The following is a 19019-nucleotide window of genomic DNA, read 5'->3' on the forward strand; positions in this document are numbered from 1 at the left end:
AGTTGGGCTTTTGGGAGAGTCAGATGCAGCAGGGAAACCTGGCTCATCTTTTGAGCTGCCAAGTCATAAAAGAGCAGACCGCTACCGCCGTGATGCCTTTTGCCCGACGATTTGCCAACTTTGAAGCCCAGAAATGTAGATTTGAACTTTTTAGCAACCCCTTTGCATGTAATGTGAATAAAGCACCAAGCAATCTCCAAATGGAGCTTATTGAGCTACAGTGTAATAACACGTTCAAGTCAAAGTATGACTCTGTCGGTGCTGCGCAATTTCCACCTTACCTCCCTTACCTCACCTTACCTGGCCCTCTGGGCCATGAGTTAATGTGTTGTGTTGTGAGTTAATGTGTTGTGTTGTGAGTTAATGTGTTGTGTTGTGAGTTAATGTGTTGTGTTGTGAGTTAATGTGTTGTAAGTAATTGTGTTGTGTTGTGAGTTATTGTGTTGTGTTGTGAGTTAATGTGTTGTGAGTAATTGTGTTGTGTTGTGAGTAATAGTGTTGTATTGTGAGTTAATGTGTTGTGTGTAAAGTTAATGTGTTGTGTGTAAAGTTAATGTGTTGTGTGTAAAGTTAATGTGTTGTGTTGTGACCCTTCTGGGCCACCGTACCGCTCCTATGTGGACAGAATGGTCAAGGCGGCTGCCAGAAAAACTATAAATTAGCCACATCACTACATAAGCCGTAGGGCTGTAAGCGTTTGAAAAAAGTGGCAGTAGGGAATCAGAAAATCCAGATTTTTGTCAATTAATTGTAATCGAATTTTAATTGTACTCCTATTTAAAGGGTTAATGATGGTAGTTTTGGATTTGAGCCAATTTTGAAAAGACTCTTTTACATGAAAACATTCAAAGAAATGATGTTCCACAGTTTCTACATCATTTCCACAAAAGACACAAAGATCACCATCCCAGTTAAAGCGAGAATGTAAAAAATGATTGGAAGGGTAAACGTAATTTAAGGGGAATACTCCAAAAATAGCACAACTCATATAGCAAATCAATATATTGTGGTGATTTGGGGTTAGCCCCGTCTTCAGCTTTTAACACTGATGGGAAGAGGGGAATCTTGGTATGTTAAATCGCTCACCATAAGTGAGGAAGCTGTGAGCAGAAGTGAAGTTAATGTTGTTTGGCTGGTGATGGGTGTGTTCAAAATAAACTGACAGATATGATTGTCCGCTAACTTATGTGAGTGATTTTTTCAAAAAACCGGGGTTGGGCTTAGCATGAGGCATGGGTAGCAGATTTGGACATGTCCAGTGGGGCTGCTACAAAGTAAGAGGATAGTGAATTAAGACTAAGGGGCAACGGTACTTGCCCGGATAGTAGAGGGTGGCGAATCAGTGCTTGCTATTAGTAATTGTGGCAATTTAGTTCTGCTATCGTGAGTATGAAATGGCCTGAAACTTGCTAATCGGCACTCCCGTCTTTCAGAAAGAGGCGTGTGTGTGTGTGAGGAGGAGAAGGGGAGGGGTGGTGGGCGCAGGTTACGAGGTAAAACGGCGCACCATTGCGCAACATCTGGATCATCGGGGGGCTTAAATGACTCAGCTCATTCTAATAATGTAATTCTTCACAAACTATTGCAAACATTTTTAATACTTGTCTGTATTTTCCATATACATTTATTTTTACGGTTGTTTAGTTGGTGATAGTAACGTATAAATAAAGACAGCAGGTAATGCAGGCTGGAAAACAGCTGCACTTTTTCAGACCATAAATAAACAATAGATCATTTGTTTATGAAAGTATTGAGGATTTTGGAGGATTTTTACTGTTTGTGTTGCACAAAATTAGAAAAATGCCAAATCTGTTTGGAGTAATCCCAGTGATGAGTTCTGTGATTTAGTTTTTAATGTTTTGTGAGACCTAAACATGATTTTCACAATAACAGGTTTTTAAATAATCAAATCCCTCTGATATATTTCACAAAGACACACACAGGACCAAAGACACACACAGGACCAAAGACACACACAGGACCAAAGACACACACAGGACCAGAACCACACACAGGACCAGAACCACACACAGGACCAGAACCACACACAGGACCAGAGACACACGCAGGACCAGAGACACACGCAGGACCAGAGACACACGCAGGACCAGAGACACACGCAGGACCAGAGACACACACAGGACCAGAGACACACGCAGGACCAGAACCACACACAGGACCAGAACCACACACAGGACCAGAACCACACACAGGACCAGAGACACACACAGGACCAGAACCACACACAGGACCAAAGACACACACAGTACCAAAGACACACACAGGACCAGAGACACACGCAGGACCAGAACCACACACAGGACCAGAACCACACACAGGACCAGAACCACACACAGGACCAAAGACACACACAGGACCAAAGACACACACAGGACCAGAACCACACACAGGACCAGAACCACACACAGGACCAGAACCACACACAGGACCAGAGACACACGCAGGACCAGAGACACACGCAGGACCAGAGACACACGCAGGACCAGAGACACACGCAGGACCAGAGACACACGCAGGACCAGAGACACACACAGGACCAGAGACACACGCAGGACCAGAACCACACACAGGACCAGAACCACACACAGGACCAGAACCACACACAGGACCAGAACCACACACAGGACCAGAGACACACACAGGACCAGAGACACACGCAGGACCAGAGACACACGCAGGACCAGAGACACACGCAGGACCAGAACCACACACAGGACCAGAACCACACACAGGACCAGAACCACACACAGGACCAGAGACACACACAGGACCAGAGACACACGCAGGACCAGAGACACACGCAGGACCAGAGACACACACAGGACCAGAGACACACACAGGACCAGAGACACACACAGGACCAGAGACACACACAGGACCAGAGACACACACACAGGACCAAAGACACACGCAGGACCAAAGACACACACAGGACCAGAGACACACACAAAACCAAAGAAACACACAGGACCAGAGACACACACAGGACCAAAGACACACACAGGACCAGAGACACACACAAAACCAAAGAAACACACAGGACCAAAGACACACACAGGACCAGAGACACACACAGGACCAGAGACACACACAGGACCAGAACCACACACAGGACCAGAACCACACACAGGACCAGAACCACACACAGGACCAGAACCACACACAGGACCAGAGACACACACAGGACCAGAGACACACGCAGGACCAGAGACACACGCAGGACCAGAGACACACGCAGGACCAGAACCACACACAGGACCAGAACCACACACAGGACCAGAGACACACACAGGACCAGAGACACACGCAGGACCAGAGACACACGCAGGACCAGAGACACACACAGGACCAGAGACACACACAGGACCAGAGACACACACAGGACCAGAGACACACACAGGACCAGAGACACACACACAGGACCAAAGACACACGCAGGACCAAAGACACACACAGGACCAGAGACACACACAAAACCAAAGAAACACACAGGACCAGAGACACACACAGGACCAAAGACACACACAGGACCAGAGACACACACAAAACCAAAGAAACACACAGGACCAGAGACACACACAGGACCAGAGACACACACAGGACCAGACACACACACAGGACCAGACACACACACAGGACCAGACACACACACAGGACCAAAAACACACACAGGACCAAAGACACACACAGGACCAAAGACACACACAGGACCAGAGACACACACACAGGACCAGAGACACACACACAGGACCAGAGACACACACACAGGACCAGAGACACACACACAGGACCAGAGACACACACACAGGACCAGAGACACATACACAGGACCAAAAACACACAGGACCAAAGACACACACAGGAACAGAGACACACACACAGGACCAAAGACACACACAGGACCAGAGACACACACACAGGACCAGAGACACACACACAGGACCAGAGACACACACAGGACCAAAGACACACACAGGAGCAGAGACACACACACAGGACCAAAGACACACACAGGACCAGAGACACACACAGGACCAGAGACACACACAGGACCAAAGACACACACAGGACCGAAGACACACGCAGGACCAGAGACGCACACAGGACCGAAGACGCACACAGGACCAGAGATGCACACAGATTTTTGGGCCAATAAACATGAAATAAAAAATGCAATCAAAGGAATCAAGGACTTCTCTGGAGTCTCTGGATTAGAAATGAACTTTAACAAATCTGTCCTGTTTCCAATAAAAGATTGCGATTCACCAGAAATCAGCAGTATTCCAGTTAAAACTTCACTTACATTTCTTTGTATAATTATGAATAAAAATGAAAAAAATGGCAGTGATGTTTATTTCAAGCCAATAACTGAACAAATGATCAAAAGATATAATATGTGGTTAATGAGAGATCTTTCTCTGAATGGTAGAATTCTGCAATCTAAAGCTGAGAGAATTTTTAGATCTGTCTTTGTGTCTGTCTTTAGAAATGCCAAAACACATCTGAAACCTATTAAACAAAACATTATTTGATTTTTGTTTGGAGGAAAAAATGTCATTACTTAAGGAAAAATGTTTTTTGTAACACCAGAAATTATGGGGGCATGGATGTATTAACCATTGAAACTTTAAAAAAATAAATAAATAAAGGAACATAATAAGGAATATCTGGAGCGCTTTTCCCAACTATATATTTGACACAATGGAAGAAATTAAATTCTTGCTCAAATGCAATTATAAAGTTCAAAAATTACCCACAAAACCTACAAACTTTTATTGTCAAGCCCTGCTGGCCTGGAAACTTGTTTATAAACAATTTTTTTCGCCAACAACTCGTTTTGTTTGGCATAACAGTGATGTGCAACACAAGAATAAAGATGGTATGAAAATGATATTGTTTCAATTAGACAACTTTTCAATTCTCATGGACATCTTCTGACGTATGAAGAATTTCTTTCAAAATTCGGTATTCCAGTTCCACCAAAAGAATATGCAATAGATGCCGTTCCAACCAGTCTACTACAACCGTTTATCCCTTATGCTATCCTATGACCCCACCCTGGGCTTATGCTTGGACTATTTATAATAAATACTGTTTAAATAACAAAATAAGAGAGGTGTCCATTAAAATATTGCATTGTATATATCCTGGCAAAAAAACTTTGAGTAGATTTGCTGTTGACATGGACCTATCGTGTTCATTCTGTGGAACTCAAGAGGAAATCATTTATCACCTGTTTGTGGACTGCAGACATACAAATATGTTTGGGATGGAAGAAGGAAATTATATTGCAAATACAACTACAAAAACTGTAAAGTTTTTGTATAAAGAAATTATTCTGGGTTACCTTAATGACAAAGTAGACAAAGATTGTATCTTTATTACACAATTGTTTTTATCATGAGCAAAATTCCATATTCATAAAGCCATATGGTCGAACTCCAAACCTAAATTCCAGCATTTGTTTTTGAGTGAAATCAATCAGTACTGTACCATTATCAAACATCTGCATAACCAAATGGCAATTCAAACTTTATTAAACCCCAAAAGGTTTTTGGATTGATGTTTCCTTTTCTCTTATGTTGTATATGTATGTGTAAAACGCCCCTCTCACCCTCCATGGGTGGTTTCTCCTCCAAGCTCGGGTCCTCTTCCAGAGGCCTGGGAGCTTGAGGGTCCTGCTCAGTATCTTAGCTGTTCGCAGAAGCAGCTTTCATCGAGATGCAGCTCTTGCTGGGGGAGTGAAGCGGAGAGTCTCTGGGAGAATCGCTGAATGATCTCATGAACTCAAACACGGAAACATGATTACTAGTGTAGAACTCTTGAAAATAAATAAACCTGATATCTAAACATCATCCGTGTCTTCCGTGACTTGCTAATGAGATAAACGCATACACAACTCCATGTAGGGATCAGGCTAAAAACATTTGCTGTTAGCTCCTCCCACACGTGGCTGGGGCATCAAGCTTCAAGAACACATTTTTGGACAGGTGAGGCAGCAAACCCCCAAAAATAGGTTAAATGACAGAACCCAGGGCCCTTAAGCATCCCTGCCTGGTATGTTCAGGGAAATCCAGAACATATTAGTGTAGCGGACTGGGTTGGACTGGGTGGCTGTTTGGTCACGTTCCAAGTTCCGGAGTTCATTGAACGCATCAGGCAGAGACACTGGTTAGCCCTCAGTTCTGTTCCTGAGCCTGTCATTGGGGAGTTTGGACCAATGAGTTATATCACTAGAGGAGACATCACGTGGTTCCTCATGGGAGGAGAGCACCGCCATCTTGGTGAGGTCAAGTTACTGCTGCAGTGAATGCATGTGAACACATTTTTTGCATAATACCAGTTCATTGTGCGGGTTTCAACTGCCAAAATCAGATAAATGAGTCCATGAAGGAGGTAGGTGTATCATTTCACAGGTAAGTATTTTAATTTTTTTCTTTTAAGGCTGCAGGGGCTTAATTAATAGAACACATGTTGACATGCATGATGATGCAGGGCTGTTATCAACATGCTGCATGATGTACATTTATTTTGCTGTCAATATAAATTTACATTTTATTTTGCTAAACCTGTATACAGCATACTAGGCTATTATAGTAATACAGATTTATACATTTCTGACTCAGTGACTGAACTTTTCTTGCAGGTATCCAATGGATTTAGACTTAGGGAAAAAGTGGGCCTTGGCTATCAAAAGAGTTAACCCAGATGGATCACTGTGGTTACCAACTAACAACACAGTCTGGCTGTTCAAAACATTTGTGGAAACAGATTTTGATGAGAGGCCATACTGTTTTTTTTAGGGTAAATCTGTTGTTCACTTTTGGACTTCTTTTGATTATTATTATTATTATTATTATTATTATTATTATTATTATTATTATTGTTATTATTATTATTATTATTATTATTATTATTATTATTATAATAACAATAATATCATTGTTTTTATTATTATTTATTGACTTATTATTTATTTATTGTTATGTATTGTTTGTTTTGACTTAATTTAATTCAATTCAATTTATTTGTATAGCCCAAAATCACAACAACAGTCGTCTCGATGGGCTTTGAAGTAAAACATGAAATCAAAAGGATCACGAATACAAAGAGTTCAATAGAAAAATACTAAAATGAACTAACAAACTGACTAAGCTATACTGGCATCCCTGCCCTTAGACCCCCCTTTGCGGTAAGGAAAAACTCCCAAAAAAACCGGATTCCGGAAAAAACGAAGAAACCTCAGGGGTGCACACATGAAGGAGGGATCCTCCCCCAGGACGGACAGGCGATTTACCAGAACTCTTAGAGAAGAATTAACTTATCTAACACTACAACTACATATATAAAAGTCCAGCAGACGAGCTTCATCCAGCCGTGGTTGTGGGGACAGTCAAAGGCGCGAGTCGAGCCGGAGACAGGAACCACAGCCAGGTGTAGGAGCAGGAGCAAAGGCGAGGTAAACGGTCAGGAACTGGAGCACGGAGTCTGCTGGAGTCTGGAAGCACTCCCACTCCCCAGGAGGGGAGAGGAAAAGAGGGACAATACATGAATCGCACTGCACCAAACAGAGGCATGGAGAACTAAATGATAAATTATGATCAAGAATAGAGGAGAGGAAGGGTAGAAGTAAAAAAGGAAAGAGGACAGAACCCCAGTGCACCATAGTTACCCCAGCTTCAACTTCTAGCAGCCTTTTAAAATAAATAGTTATTATTAAGTTTAATTTAAACAAACTAACATTAAGTTAAATAATCTCTGAATACTAACTAGTCTGACAATAAGCCTGTCCAAAGAGGAATGTTTTCAGTCTAGCTTTGAATGTAGAAACTGAGTCGGCCTCTCTTACATGAGCTGGGAGCTTATTCCATAAAACAGGGGCTTGGTGGCTAAACGCTCTACCTCCAACCGTACTTTTACTAATTCTAGGAACCACAAGCAGTCCTGCATTTTGCGAGCGAAGTGTTCTGATTGGTTGGTAAGGGACTATGAGGTCCTTAATATAGGACGGGGCCATTCCATGTAAGGCCTTATAGGTTAACAGGAGGATCTTGAACTTATTTCTAGAATCAACTGGGAGCCAATGGAGCGAAACTAACACAGGAGTGATGTGATCTCTTCTGCTGGTTCCAGCTAACAATCTAGCTGCTGCGTTCTGAACATGCTGGAGACTTCTTAAGGAACTCTTAGGACACGCTGCTAACAAGGAGTTACAGTAATCCAGCCTTGACGTAACAAATGCATGGATGAGTTTTTCAGCATCACTCTTAGAAAGTATATTTCTGATCTTAGCAATATTCCGCAGGTGAAAAAAGGCAGTTCTACATGCCTGAGATATGTGAGCCTTAAATGATAAATCCTGGTCAAGTAAAACCCCAAGGTTTCTAACTGTGGAATTGGGGGCTATACTTATACCATCCAGGGAGACTATCTGAGCAGACAGAGCATCTCTGAGGTTTTTAGGACCTAGTATAATGACCTCAGTTTTTTCTGGGTTCAAGAGGAGGTAATTAATTGTCATCCAGGTCTTGATGTCACTGATGCAGGCGTTCAGTTTCTCTATCTGGTCATTCTGGTCAGGCTTCATGGATAAATACAACTGCGTATCGTCAGCATAACAATGAAAATTAATGCTTTGTTTCCTGATTATGTTTCCTAGGGGTATCATATAAAGCGTAAACAGGATCGGTCCCAAGACTGAGCCCTGTGGGACTCCATAGTTGACTCGAGTGCACTGAGAGGAATGGCCATTTACATTAACGAACTGATACCTATCAGACAGATAGGATTTAAACCACTGGAGAGCAGATCCTCTGATCCCTATGTCCTGCTCTAATCTATGGAGTAAAATACCGTGGTCGATAGTGTCAAAGGCTGCACTGAGGTCCAACAGGACCAGAATAGAAAGTAGTCCCTTTTCTGAGGCCAATAACAAGTCATTAGAGACTCTAACTAGTGCAGTTTCCGTACTGTGGTGAGGTCTAAACCCCGACTGAAAGTCTTCAAAGTGGCTGTTGTCCTGTAGGTGGCAGTAAAGCTGCTTAACTACAACTCTTTCTAGGATTTTAGAAATAAAGGGCAGGTTTGATATCGGTCTATAGTTGGCCAAGATGCTAGGATCCAAACTGGGCTTTTTCAGAAGAGGTTTAACAACTGCATATTTAAAAGACTGTGGCACGTAACCCGTCTCCAGAGAGGCATTTATCATTGTTAATATGGGATCATTAATTAGGGGAAAAGTTTCTTTAAAAAGTCTAGTGGGAATTGGGTCTAACAGACACGTTGAGGATTTTGAGGACGTAATAATTGATGTTATTTCCGCTTGATCCACAGCAGTGAAGCAGTCCAATGTTACAGAGGTTTCTATGGATGCCTCCATTTCTACCGCTTCAGCCTGTTCTGGGCTGATAGTAGGAATAACTTGATTTAACTTATGTCTAATATTTGAGATTTTACTATCGAAAAATGTAAGAAAATCATCAGAGCTGAGAGAAACAGGAACATGTGGTTCTACTGAGCTCTGACTGCGAGTTAATTTAGCTATAGTGCTAAAAAGAAATCTTGGATTGTTTCCATTCTCTGATATTAAGGTTGAATAGTACTGGCTTCTAGCTCTACGCAGAGCTTTTTTTATAATTTAATAGGCTATGTTTCCAGATATCCAGAGACTGCTCTGAACCGGAGCGGCGCCATTCTCTTTCCAACTTACGGGTTTCTTGTTTAAGAGAACGAGTTTCAGCATTAAACCACGGTGCTACTCGGTTTTGTCTGACGAACTTAGGTTTCAAGGGGGCAACAACATCGAGTGTACTCCTGAGGGCTTGTAAGGCATCATTAACAAAGTGGTCATTTAAACTAGGACTGATACTATGGGAGCTGGTCTCAGAGTATTTTCTCAGAATATCACTAAGTACTGGCTGAACTGTGTGTTTAAACTCAGACACAGAACGGTCAGTTAAGGTTCTTCTAAGTTGTTTCTTATTCACTGGTGCAGAAGGATGTTCCAGTGTAAGCTGGAAGGTAATCATAAAGTGATCAGAAATGATGGGGTTAAGAGGAAGGACACTCAGCTGGCTGATCTCTATCCCATGGGTTAGAACAAGGTCCAGGGTGTGCTTATGACAGTGAGTGGGTTCTTTCACACTTTGGATGAAACCAACATCATCTAATAAAGCTGCAAAAGCCGTTCCTAGGCAGTCACTGGGGTCATCAACATGAATATTAAAATCCCCTAATATTATAATTTGATCAGAATCTAAGACAATAGTCGATAGGAAGTCGGAAAACTCAGTTAAAAATTCTGAATATGGGCCGGGGGGGCGATAAATAATTATGAGTAAAACAGGTTTTGGAGTTTTCCTGTTTGGGTGACTTATAGACAATATGATGTTTTCAAATGAATTATAAGCATTTTTAACTTTAGGGCTGAGAAGTAAGCTAGACTGTGATATTACTGCCAAACCACCTCCTTTCCCTGAAATCCTGGATTTCTGATAGTTAGCATAAGTGGGGGGGGTTGCTTCATTCAATCTAACATAGTCATCCTGATGGAGCCAAGTTTCTGTTAAGGCTAAAAGACTAAGATTGTTATCAGTAATTAACTCATTGACTAAGAGGGACTTGGAGGAAATGGATCGAATGTTTAATAAACCGCATTTAATGACATCATAATTCTGCTTGTGAGAACTGCTGTCTGTCACTTTAAGGTTTCTATGACGCGCTCCTTTCATTTGTCTTTCAGCACATAAGCTAAAGCTAGGACCTGCTTGACTTTCCCTGCATGGGTTTTGCACCAGCACTAACCCTAAGGGAGGCTCAGAGGAGCGTTTTACACTGCTGCTCTGCGCCCGGGTCTCGTCTCTGGATTGTCAGGTTAACAGACTAAGGCTAGCAGAAATGTTTCTAGAAAGAAGAGCGGCACCGTCCCGGGTGGGATGGACGCCGTCTCTCCGCATGAGACCGGGCTTCCCCCAAAACGCGCTCCAGTTATCCACAAAACCAACGCCGTTTTCTGGGCACCATCTAGAAAGCCAGCGGTTAAATGATGAAAAGCGGCTGTACATTTCATCATTGACTAAGTTCGGCAGGGGACCAGAGAAAATTACAGTGTCGGACATCGTCTTAGCCAGTTTACACACCGAAGTTACGTTTAACTTAACCACCTCTGACTGTCTCCGTCGGGCATCATTACCGCCTGCGTGAATCACGACTCGACGGAACCTGGACTTACTCTGAGCTAACATCCTAAGGTTCCCCTCGATGTCACCAACTCTGGCCCCCGGATAACACCTGACAGTAGCCGCTGGGAGCTCCACGTTTCTAACTTCAGAAGAGCCTATAACCAGAGTTGAGTGTTCAGCGGGTGTGTCACTGAGGGGGGAGAACCTATTACTAACGTGGAGTCTCGGGTGCTCTAAGTTTTTGCGTTTAGCACTATGTTTCCTCCCAACCGGTACAAACCCCTGACTGTCTCCTGGCTGTTGGGAGGGCGCTGGGGTGCTAGCTAAGTTAGCCCTGGTAGCGCGGCCCGCGCTACGAGTAACGACCTGGCTAGCCGGCTTAGCTTCCACTGTGCGGAGCCGCGCTTCTAACTGCTCCAGCCTGGCCTCCAAGTCTAACACAAGACTACACTTAACACACCTACCCCTATCTTCACTAAAGGAGGCAGGATCATCACTAAACATATGGCACACGGGGCAGGAGAGAGGAGGAGAGGCGGAAGGAGTGGTGGTGGCCATACTAGGTTCTAAGCTAAGGCTAGCGGTGTTTAAGTAAAGAGAAGTGGTTTATTTAGCAAAATGAGAAAAGTGAACTGCAAGCGGTTTAACAGTGGTGAATTCGCTAATAAAAGGTACTAGATGTGAATATTAACCCAGATAACCCTTAGAGTAAGCAATAGTAGTAAGGCTAATGCCAAACAAGACGACAGCAGTCACACAACTAGCACTGGGAATAGCTCACCCGGAAATGACGTCACAGGAAGTCACGCAGAGAGGCACGCCAGCTGCTATTGACTTACTATTGATTTATTATTATTATTATTATTATTATTATTGACTTATTGTTGGGTTTTTCTAAATAATTTAAATTACATGTCAAAGAGGTTTAAAACTTCTAAATGTTTAGAAATTAATTTTAAAAATTCTTTTTAATATTTTTTTTATTTGTAAGAAGTCCTGCAACACTGCATTTTCATTCAAGTTTGAGCTTTTAAGGCTGACTGTTTCTCTTCTTTAACAACAACAAATGAAGTTTATATATATATATATTATATACATAAAATATAATATATTTATATATATGTATAAAAATATTTAAATCTAAAAATATATACATTTTATAAAAGCTACTTAGACACCACTAAAATCAATAGAAATCAATGTCATGTGGGCGTCGTCGACCTCACCAAGATGGCGTCGCGCTCCGCCACCGTCGGTCAGGCTTCTAAAGCGGGCGTGTCTCCTCTAGTGATATAACTCATTGGTTTGGACTAATGGGGTTAGCTATGGGCCGAGTAAGGAAATAGGAGGGATGGTGCGGGAGCGAGGGAATAAAACGTTAGGGGGGGGGGTGCTCTCTCAGGGGAGAGATATACGACTTTCTGGGCAAGTTGCACTGCGTTCGTTGGTTACGGCCTGCAGTAACCAGAATAAAGAACCTTAAAAGAGTGTAGCGACCTGGGGGTTAGCCCTGCCTCCTGCCCCTAAGGCTCATGGGAAGTGGGGAGTTTTAGGGTGAAACCTTGAGTGAGAGGGTTGTGAATTGAAGTATGCTGTTTGTGTGTGCTTTATTATTATTATTATTTTATCCACCTTTATTTAACCAGGATAAAAAAACTCATTGAGATTAAAAATCTCTTTTGCAAGAGCGTCCTGGCCAAGATACAGCAGCACAAAAATAACACACAACCCTTATATACACTCACACTCAATCATAAAAGACAGTTTTAAATAAAGCATTTACAGTTTGAAAGCTTTGTCTCATGTTCATTTAAAAGTTTTTTAAAAGAGCCCAGGGAGATCAATTCTTTCAATTTAAACTCTTTCTGGAGTTCATTCCAAAACTGTGCCGCAGCAAATCTAAAAGCTTTTTTTCCCATCTCTGTGCGCACTATGGGCACAGAGAGCAGGAGCATGTCATTAGAGCGCAGGCTGTAGCTGCTGTTGCTCTTCAGTTCTACGAGCTGCTGAAGATAAGACGGTACCAACCCAAGAATGCATTTATAAATTAAAAGGTACCAATGTTTCAGTCTGCGCTGGGATAAGGAGGGCCAACCTACCCGAGCATACAGAACACAGTGATGGGTTAGTGACCTCATGTTTGTTATAAAACGCAGTGCACCATGAAAAACAGTGTCCAAAGCATGCAAAGCATCAGCAGAAGCATTCATATAAATCACATCACCAAAATCAAGGACAGACATAAAAGTGGCAGTGACAAGATTCTTACGGGCTTCAAATGATAAACATGATTTGATTCTGAAATAAAAGCATAATTTTAGTTTCAGCCTGTGAGCCAGTTTCTGAATATGTGGTTTGAAAGTTAGACAGTCATCAATTAAAATACCAAGGTATTTGTATTCTGTGACCAGTTCAATTAAATGTCCTTCTTTTGTAATAATTGGGAGCAGGTTTTGGAGTTTGGCTTTGCTTTTAGAGAATAGCATGTATTTAGTCTTATTAGAGTTTAAAACCAGTTTTAAATGATAAAAGGTGTTCTGCAGTTGATTAAAAGCTGATTGGAGCTTTGATATGGCAAGCTCAACTGAAAGTGCTGAAGTGTACAAGATGGTATCATCAGCATATAAGTGCAGGTTATCGATGATACCTTTATCGAGGTCGTTTATATAGATGGTAAAAAGAAGCGGCCCAAGAATTGAGCCTTGTGGAACCCCTGCGAATACTTTAAAAAATATTGATTTTTGGTTCTGAACCTTTACACACTGTGTCCTGTCAGACAGGTAGTTTGCAAACCACCCGACTGTATGCTCTGACAGCCCAATAATGCACAGTTTCTGTTTAAGCACAGTATGGTCCACAGTATCAAAGGCTTTAGAGAGGTCGATGAAAAGGGCGGCACAGTGGTGTTTGTCATCCAGAGATTCGGATATGTCATTTAAAACTTTAAGAGTTGCAGTTGTTGTGCTGTATTGCTTTCTAAAACCTGATTGTGATGGGCTTAAAATATTATTTGAAATGAGAAATTATTTTAATTGTTTATTTATAAGACCTTCCAGGACTTTTGCCAAAATGGGTAACTTGGAAATTGGTCTATAGTTATTCAAATTTGTTGGGTCACCACCTTTAAGTAGAGGTAACACATAAGCCGATTTCCATACATGCGGAATGGTGTTTGTGGACAATGACAAATTAAATAAATAGGTCAGTGGAAGTGCGATAGAATCTGCTGCCCCTTTTATAAAATATGGTTCCAGATCATCAGGATCAGCAGATTTAGTAGGATCAAGGAGTTTAAAAGCTTTTGAGACTTCTAAAGTTGTGAAGGGGGAAAATGAGAAATTATGTGACAAGTCTCTGTGATTGTTGATAAAACATTCAGCTGAGTATTCAGGGAAGGAATACTCAGCTGAATGTTTTATAGAACTAAATAATGATCCAGAGGAAACAAAATGCTCATTAAAACATGAAAGCATCTCTGTCTTGTCTGTTATATTACAAGTGTTTTTCATTATACTTGAAGGGAGCTCAACACCTGAATTATTTTCATTTAGGGACTTAGCTATCTTCCAAAACTTTGAGGGATTATTTAAATTTTCTGTAGTATTTTTCAAAAAATAGTCAGATTTCACATTTCGAATTGCAGTAGTGCAAGCATTGCGTAGTTTTCTGAATGCCAGCCAGTCAGATGCATTATCAGAATGTCTAGCTTTTGCCCATGCTACATTCCTTTCATGTAGCTGCTTAGCCAAATCTGAGCTAAACCACGGGTTATTACGACCTTTCACTTTATAGTGCCAGATAGGAGCATGTTTATCAAGGATTTTTGTAAATACATTATGGAAATAACTCCAGGCCGTTTCAACATTATCAATTTCCATCATCGTGTGCCAGTCAAAATCATATAGTTCCTGACAAGAGGATTGTTCACAAAATTGCTTGACATTGCGCTTTATGATAATGTGTGGTTTGGTTTTGGGCATTTTTGTGTTTCTTGAAGTAGCAATGATACAGTGATCACTTATATCATTTGCAAATACAGCAGCAGTTGAATACTTTGAGGGAGAATTTGTAAGTATCAAATCAATTAGCGAGGATTCATCTGGAAATTTGGAGTTAGGTCGAGTAGGATCATTTACTAATTGAAAGAGGTTCAGGGAATCACAGTAAGATTTAAAATCATCAGAAACAGGTTGCAACCAGTTCCAGTTTAAATCCCAAATTATTACAACTTCATTGTACTTTAAGGAAGACAGCAGTTCCATTAAAGAGGGAAGAGCAGAGCTATCAGCAGAGGGTGCTCTATAGCAACCAACCAGGGTAATATGCAGAGAATTGGAGATCTCCAGATCCAGAGCTAAAAGTTCAAATTTCTTTGCCATTGATGTTTGCGTAAGAACTTTTGCATTAAGTTTAGTTTTAATATAGATGGCTATACCTCCCCCTCTTTTGGGACGATCAGCCCTAAAAACATTATAACCATTGATATGTATGTCAAAGTCAGTTATTGATTTGTTTAACCATGTTTCAGAAACAACAATTACATCTGCTTCAGTCGTAATTGCCCAAATGCGTATCATATCCATTTTAGGCAATAAACTCCTAACATTGTGATGAATGAATCCAAGACCATTACGAGATTTGAAGTCTTCAGGAGTACTAAAAGTAGGACTATCTGGTCCAGGGTTTGGTGGAATATTCCCGGAGATTAACAACAATAAGAAGATGAGGCGTCTTTGAAGTTGTGGTTTCTTACATACTGAATTTGAAGGTCCTAGAGATGGGAACGTTTTTAAGAAGGCTATAGAGTTTATAGTAAAATTCATCTGGAGAGCCATTACACAGCTGAGGTGCAGCAATTCATTTGGATTGTCTGAGAGACACACAGACGCGTAAGCATTATGACATTCATGAATAAAAGTTTTTGTTCCAGCATGAAATACACAACACACTGGATTCACTGGACGGGAGTCATCTGACTCCTGAAGAGTTACGGCAATGCCAAAGTCTCCGATGGAAAATAAGGCCAACGTTAGCAGGAAGAATATTTCAGCCCTTGATATTATTTGCCGGGGACCCTGAAGGAAGGTATTTAAATCTTTCGCCATGGCAGCCTTCAGTCCAGGTTTCTGCCAGAATCCAGTTCGGGATACACCGAACTGGATTCTATGGGCTTGATGTTCAAACAGCTACTTGACTTCTCTGCCAGTTTCTTCCAACCTGAGACTGTCTGGGGTCATGTGATGGGGGGGGGGGGGGGGGGGGGGGGCACGGACAGCTCTCCAATGAAGCCACTGTGATAGCAGCTTGACTTTTGCTACCCTGCTAAAGTGACGGTCCGGCTGGGTCATTACAAGAGATTACGTCTCAGTGTGGGAAAGGAACTCTATTAGCAGAACTTTAACAGCCACTCAGCGTGCTACTATATTTTCATAAGAAAATAAGATTAACCCAAATTATGCCTACAAAGCCCCAAAGCCATTGTTGTCTGCAAATTTAGAACCAAAACTGCCCAATGTGTGCTGACTTGCTGTTGACTGGAATATACCATTGCTGTAGAAGGATGGGGGAGGACCAAACACTTTTACATGGTTAAGCTTATGAGTGATTTTGAGTGTTTTTCATGACAGAGTAGTGAAGGACATAAAATTTATTTTAGACACTTTTATTAAGTGTTCAGCTAGGGGCCCTAGAGTGTTGGGAGCCCCAGGCGATCGCCTACCTTTGCCAAATAGTAAGTCCACCCCCGCATGTAAGAAGGTGGCGGTACATGTCCCTGTTGAGTTCTACATTACTAATTAAGATGTCTTTTTTCTTTTTTTCAATTTTTTTTTGTGTACATAGCTTTGATTTCATACACAAGGGGCTGCAAAAAGGAAGTGGAGGACCCCCCACACACACACCCACGCACACGTGCCCTCCCCCTTGCATCATCATCATCGTCGTCGTTGTCTTCATCATAACACGGAAGCGGTGAACACAACAGGCAGCTGCAGGCAGACAGGAGGAAGACAACGCAGGTGAAAGCAGTCTACTGCAGCTGTGCCGTGAAGAAACTAAAGGCCACGTGGACAGACAGAGAGCACGAGCCGACATGGCGCTGATCCCCTCGCAGGTCCTCCGAGCCGCCATCCTATTATCTTACTTCTCCATCCTCTGCCACTACAAGGCTCTGGACATGCCGGCGCACCAGACCTACGGAGGCAGCTGGAAGTTCCTGACCTTCATCGATCTGGTGAGAGAACGCTTTTGTTCGGTTTTGCCCCCCACCCCACCAGAAATTGCAGCATCGCGCGATCTGCAGGCTCGACGCTTTGTTAGTCAAAGTTCAGGTACGGAGAGCTGTAAGGGCCCTAAAGAAGCACGTGTGCCACGATCCACATTAAAGCTGGTGTGATGCATGCTTGTCCTCATTATTCAAAGAATGTAGCCTACTTTAGAAATTCATTGTTCATTTTCTGTAGTTTCCGAATGTGTGTAAACGTAGATATCTTTTCTTGTAACAGTAAGTCTGTGAATAATATGTGCATCAGGTTTCTTATGAGAGAGAAAAAAGAAGTCATTTCTTCAAAAGCAGTAAAGTATCCGGGGGAAACTGCGGGCAGCAATGTTGTCGTTCGGCTTATCCTGTAGGAATCCCCACTGTGAACCAGTGAAACCAGCTTCATAGAGTTTTTAACCCGAATGTCTTTCCTTAAACAACTATGGAACAGGGAGACCCAGATGGCGCTGGAGCATATGGAAAGGCTCCAACTGTTGTTTATTCTGCTGCCTTCAAAGCTTATTTTTTATGGCTGACACGTTTGACAGCTGAGACCCCTCAAAGGTTAGGTTTAAGAGTTCAAATTGCAGTTATTGATATTTTGATTTTTATTTATTTAATTGCTTTCACCTGCTTAATATAAAAAGGCAAGACTCGTGTTTTTCTACGTGAGCCGTGTAGAATGTCTCATTTTTAGGGACGTGCACATTATTATAGAGGGACAGGGGCTCAAAGTAGCAGCTTTGGGCAATTTATTTTTCAAGCCTTCAAACAATATGGAAATAAATGCACATTCAACAGTGAAACATGATCTTTAAAAAAATGTGTGCAAAATGGAAGTAAATGTGAAAATCAGTCCCTCCTCAAAGCAGTAGCCTAAACTTCTGGGGGCCATGTCCCTGTAGACATTACACCATTGTGGGTCAGGGCAGGGGTCATCAACTGATTGCTGCTCACCTGGATCTGGGGCCTGTTTCAGTTAAGTGTAAACTCTGAGTGCGTTAACCCTGAAATCAGGGAAACCCTGGGTTTTCCGTTTCAGAATGGGAGGTTTGTTAAACCAGAGTAAATAGAGTAAGTCAAACCCGTTTCTGAAAGAGAGGTAACTTATACTCGGAGTCAGTGTCCATGGTTACTTACGCTGTGAACCTAACCTGGTCGGGAGCAGGTTTTATCCTCTAAACTCAAGGTTTCTGCCGGTCCCCTCCCCTTTTTAAAGACGAAGCGGTATTTTTCGCTTTAACCTTCATTGCCCACATTTCCGTCACACAGAGACAAGTGACAAGAATGGCTTGTCCTTTTTGGAGGACCCAATAGACGAGGACGCTGCATTAATTCCTAGAGAATTACATTTACGTCGTGCAAGGATTTTGAGAAGACTTTTTTGTCATTTCCCCATACGTTTTTGTTTGAGCGTTACCGTTTGTCGTTGCAGTCAATTACACATATACAATGAAAACAACATTAGACATGTATTGCTATGTAGATGTTTCATATGTCAAATATTGTCAACATGCCTACATCCATGACATGCTCACATTTGACCTGATTGAATTATG

General features: G+C 42.1%; 1 protein-coding gene and 1 long non-coding RNA gene across 2 annotated transcripts in view; one reads left to right on the forward strand and one right to left on the reverse strand.

The window, feature by feature from the left end:
* LOC144990184 (uncharacterized) overlaps window positions 1-19019 on the reverse strand; it is a 572443-nt gene that overhangs the window by 506215 nt on the left and 47209 nt on the right. The window lies entirely within an intron of this gene.
* Window positions 17011-19019, forward strand: part of aig1 (androgen-induced 1 (H. sapiens)) — a 31622-nt gene continuing 29613 nt past the window's right edge. Inside the window, exon 1 of the mRNA XM_023953079.2 lies at window positions 17011-17433. Within this exon, the coding sequence (XP_023808847.1) occupies window positions 17293-17433 (141 nt within the window). The 5' untranslated portion in view covers window positions 17011-17292. The remainder of the gene's footprint in view (window positions 17434-19019) is intronic.

Source organism: Oryzias latipes, chromosome 24 (assembly GCF_053564925.1).
Source record: "Oryzias latipes strain Hd-rR chromosome 24, Olatipes_Hd-rR_3.1".
NCBI lineage: Eukaryota > Metazoa > Chordata > Actinopteri > Beloniformes > Adrianichthyidae > Oryzias > Oryzias latipes.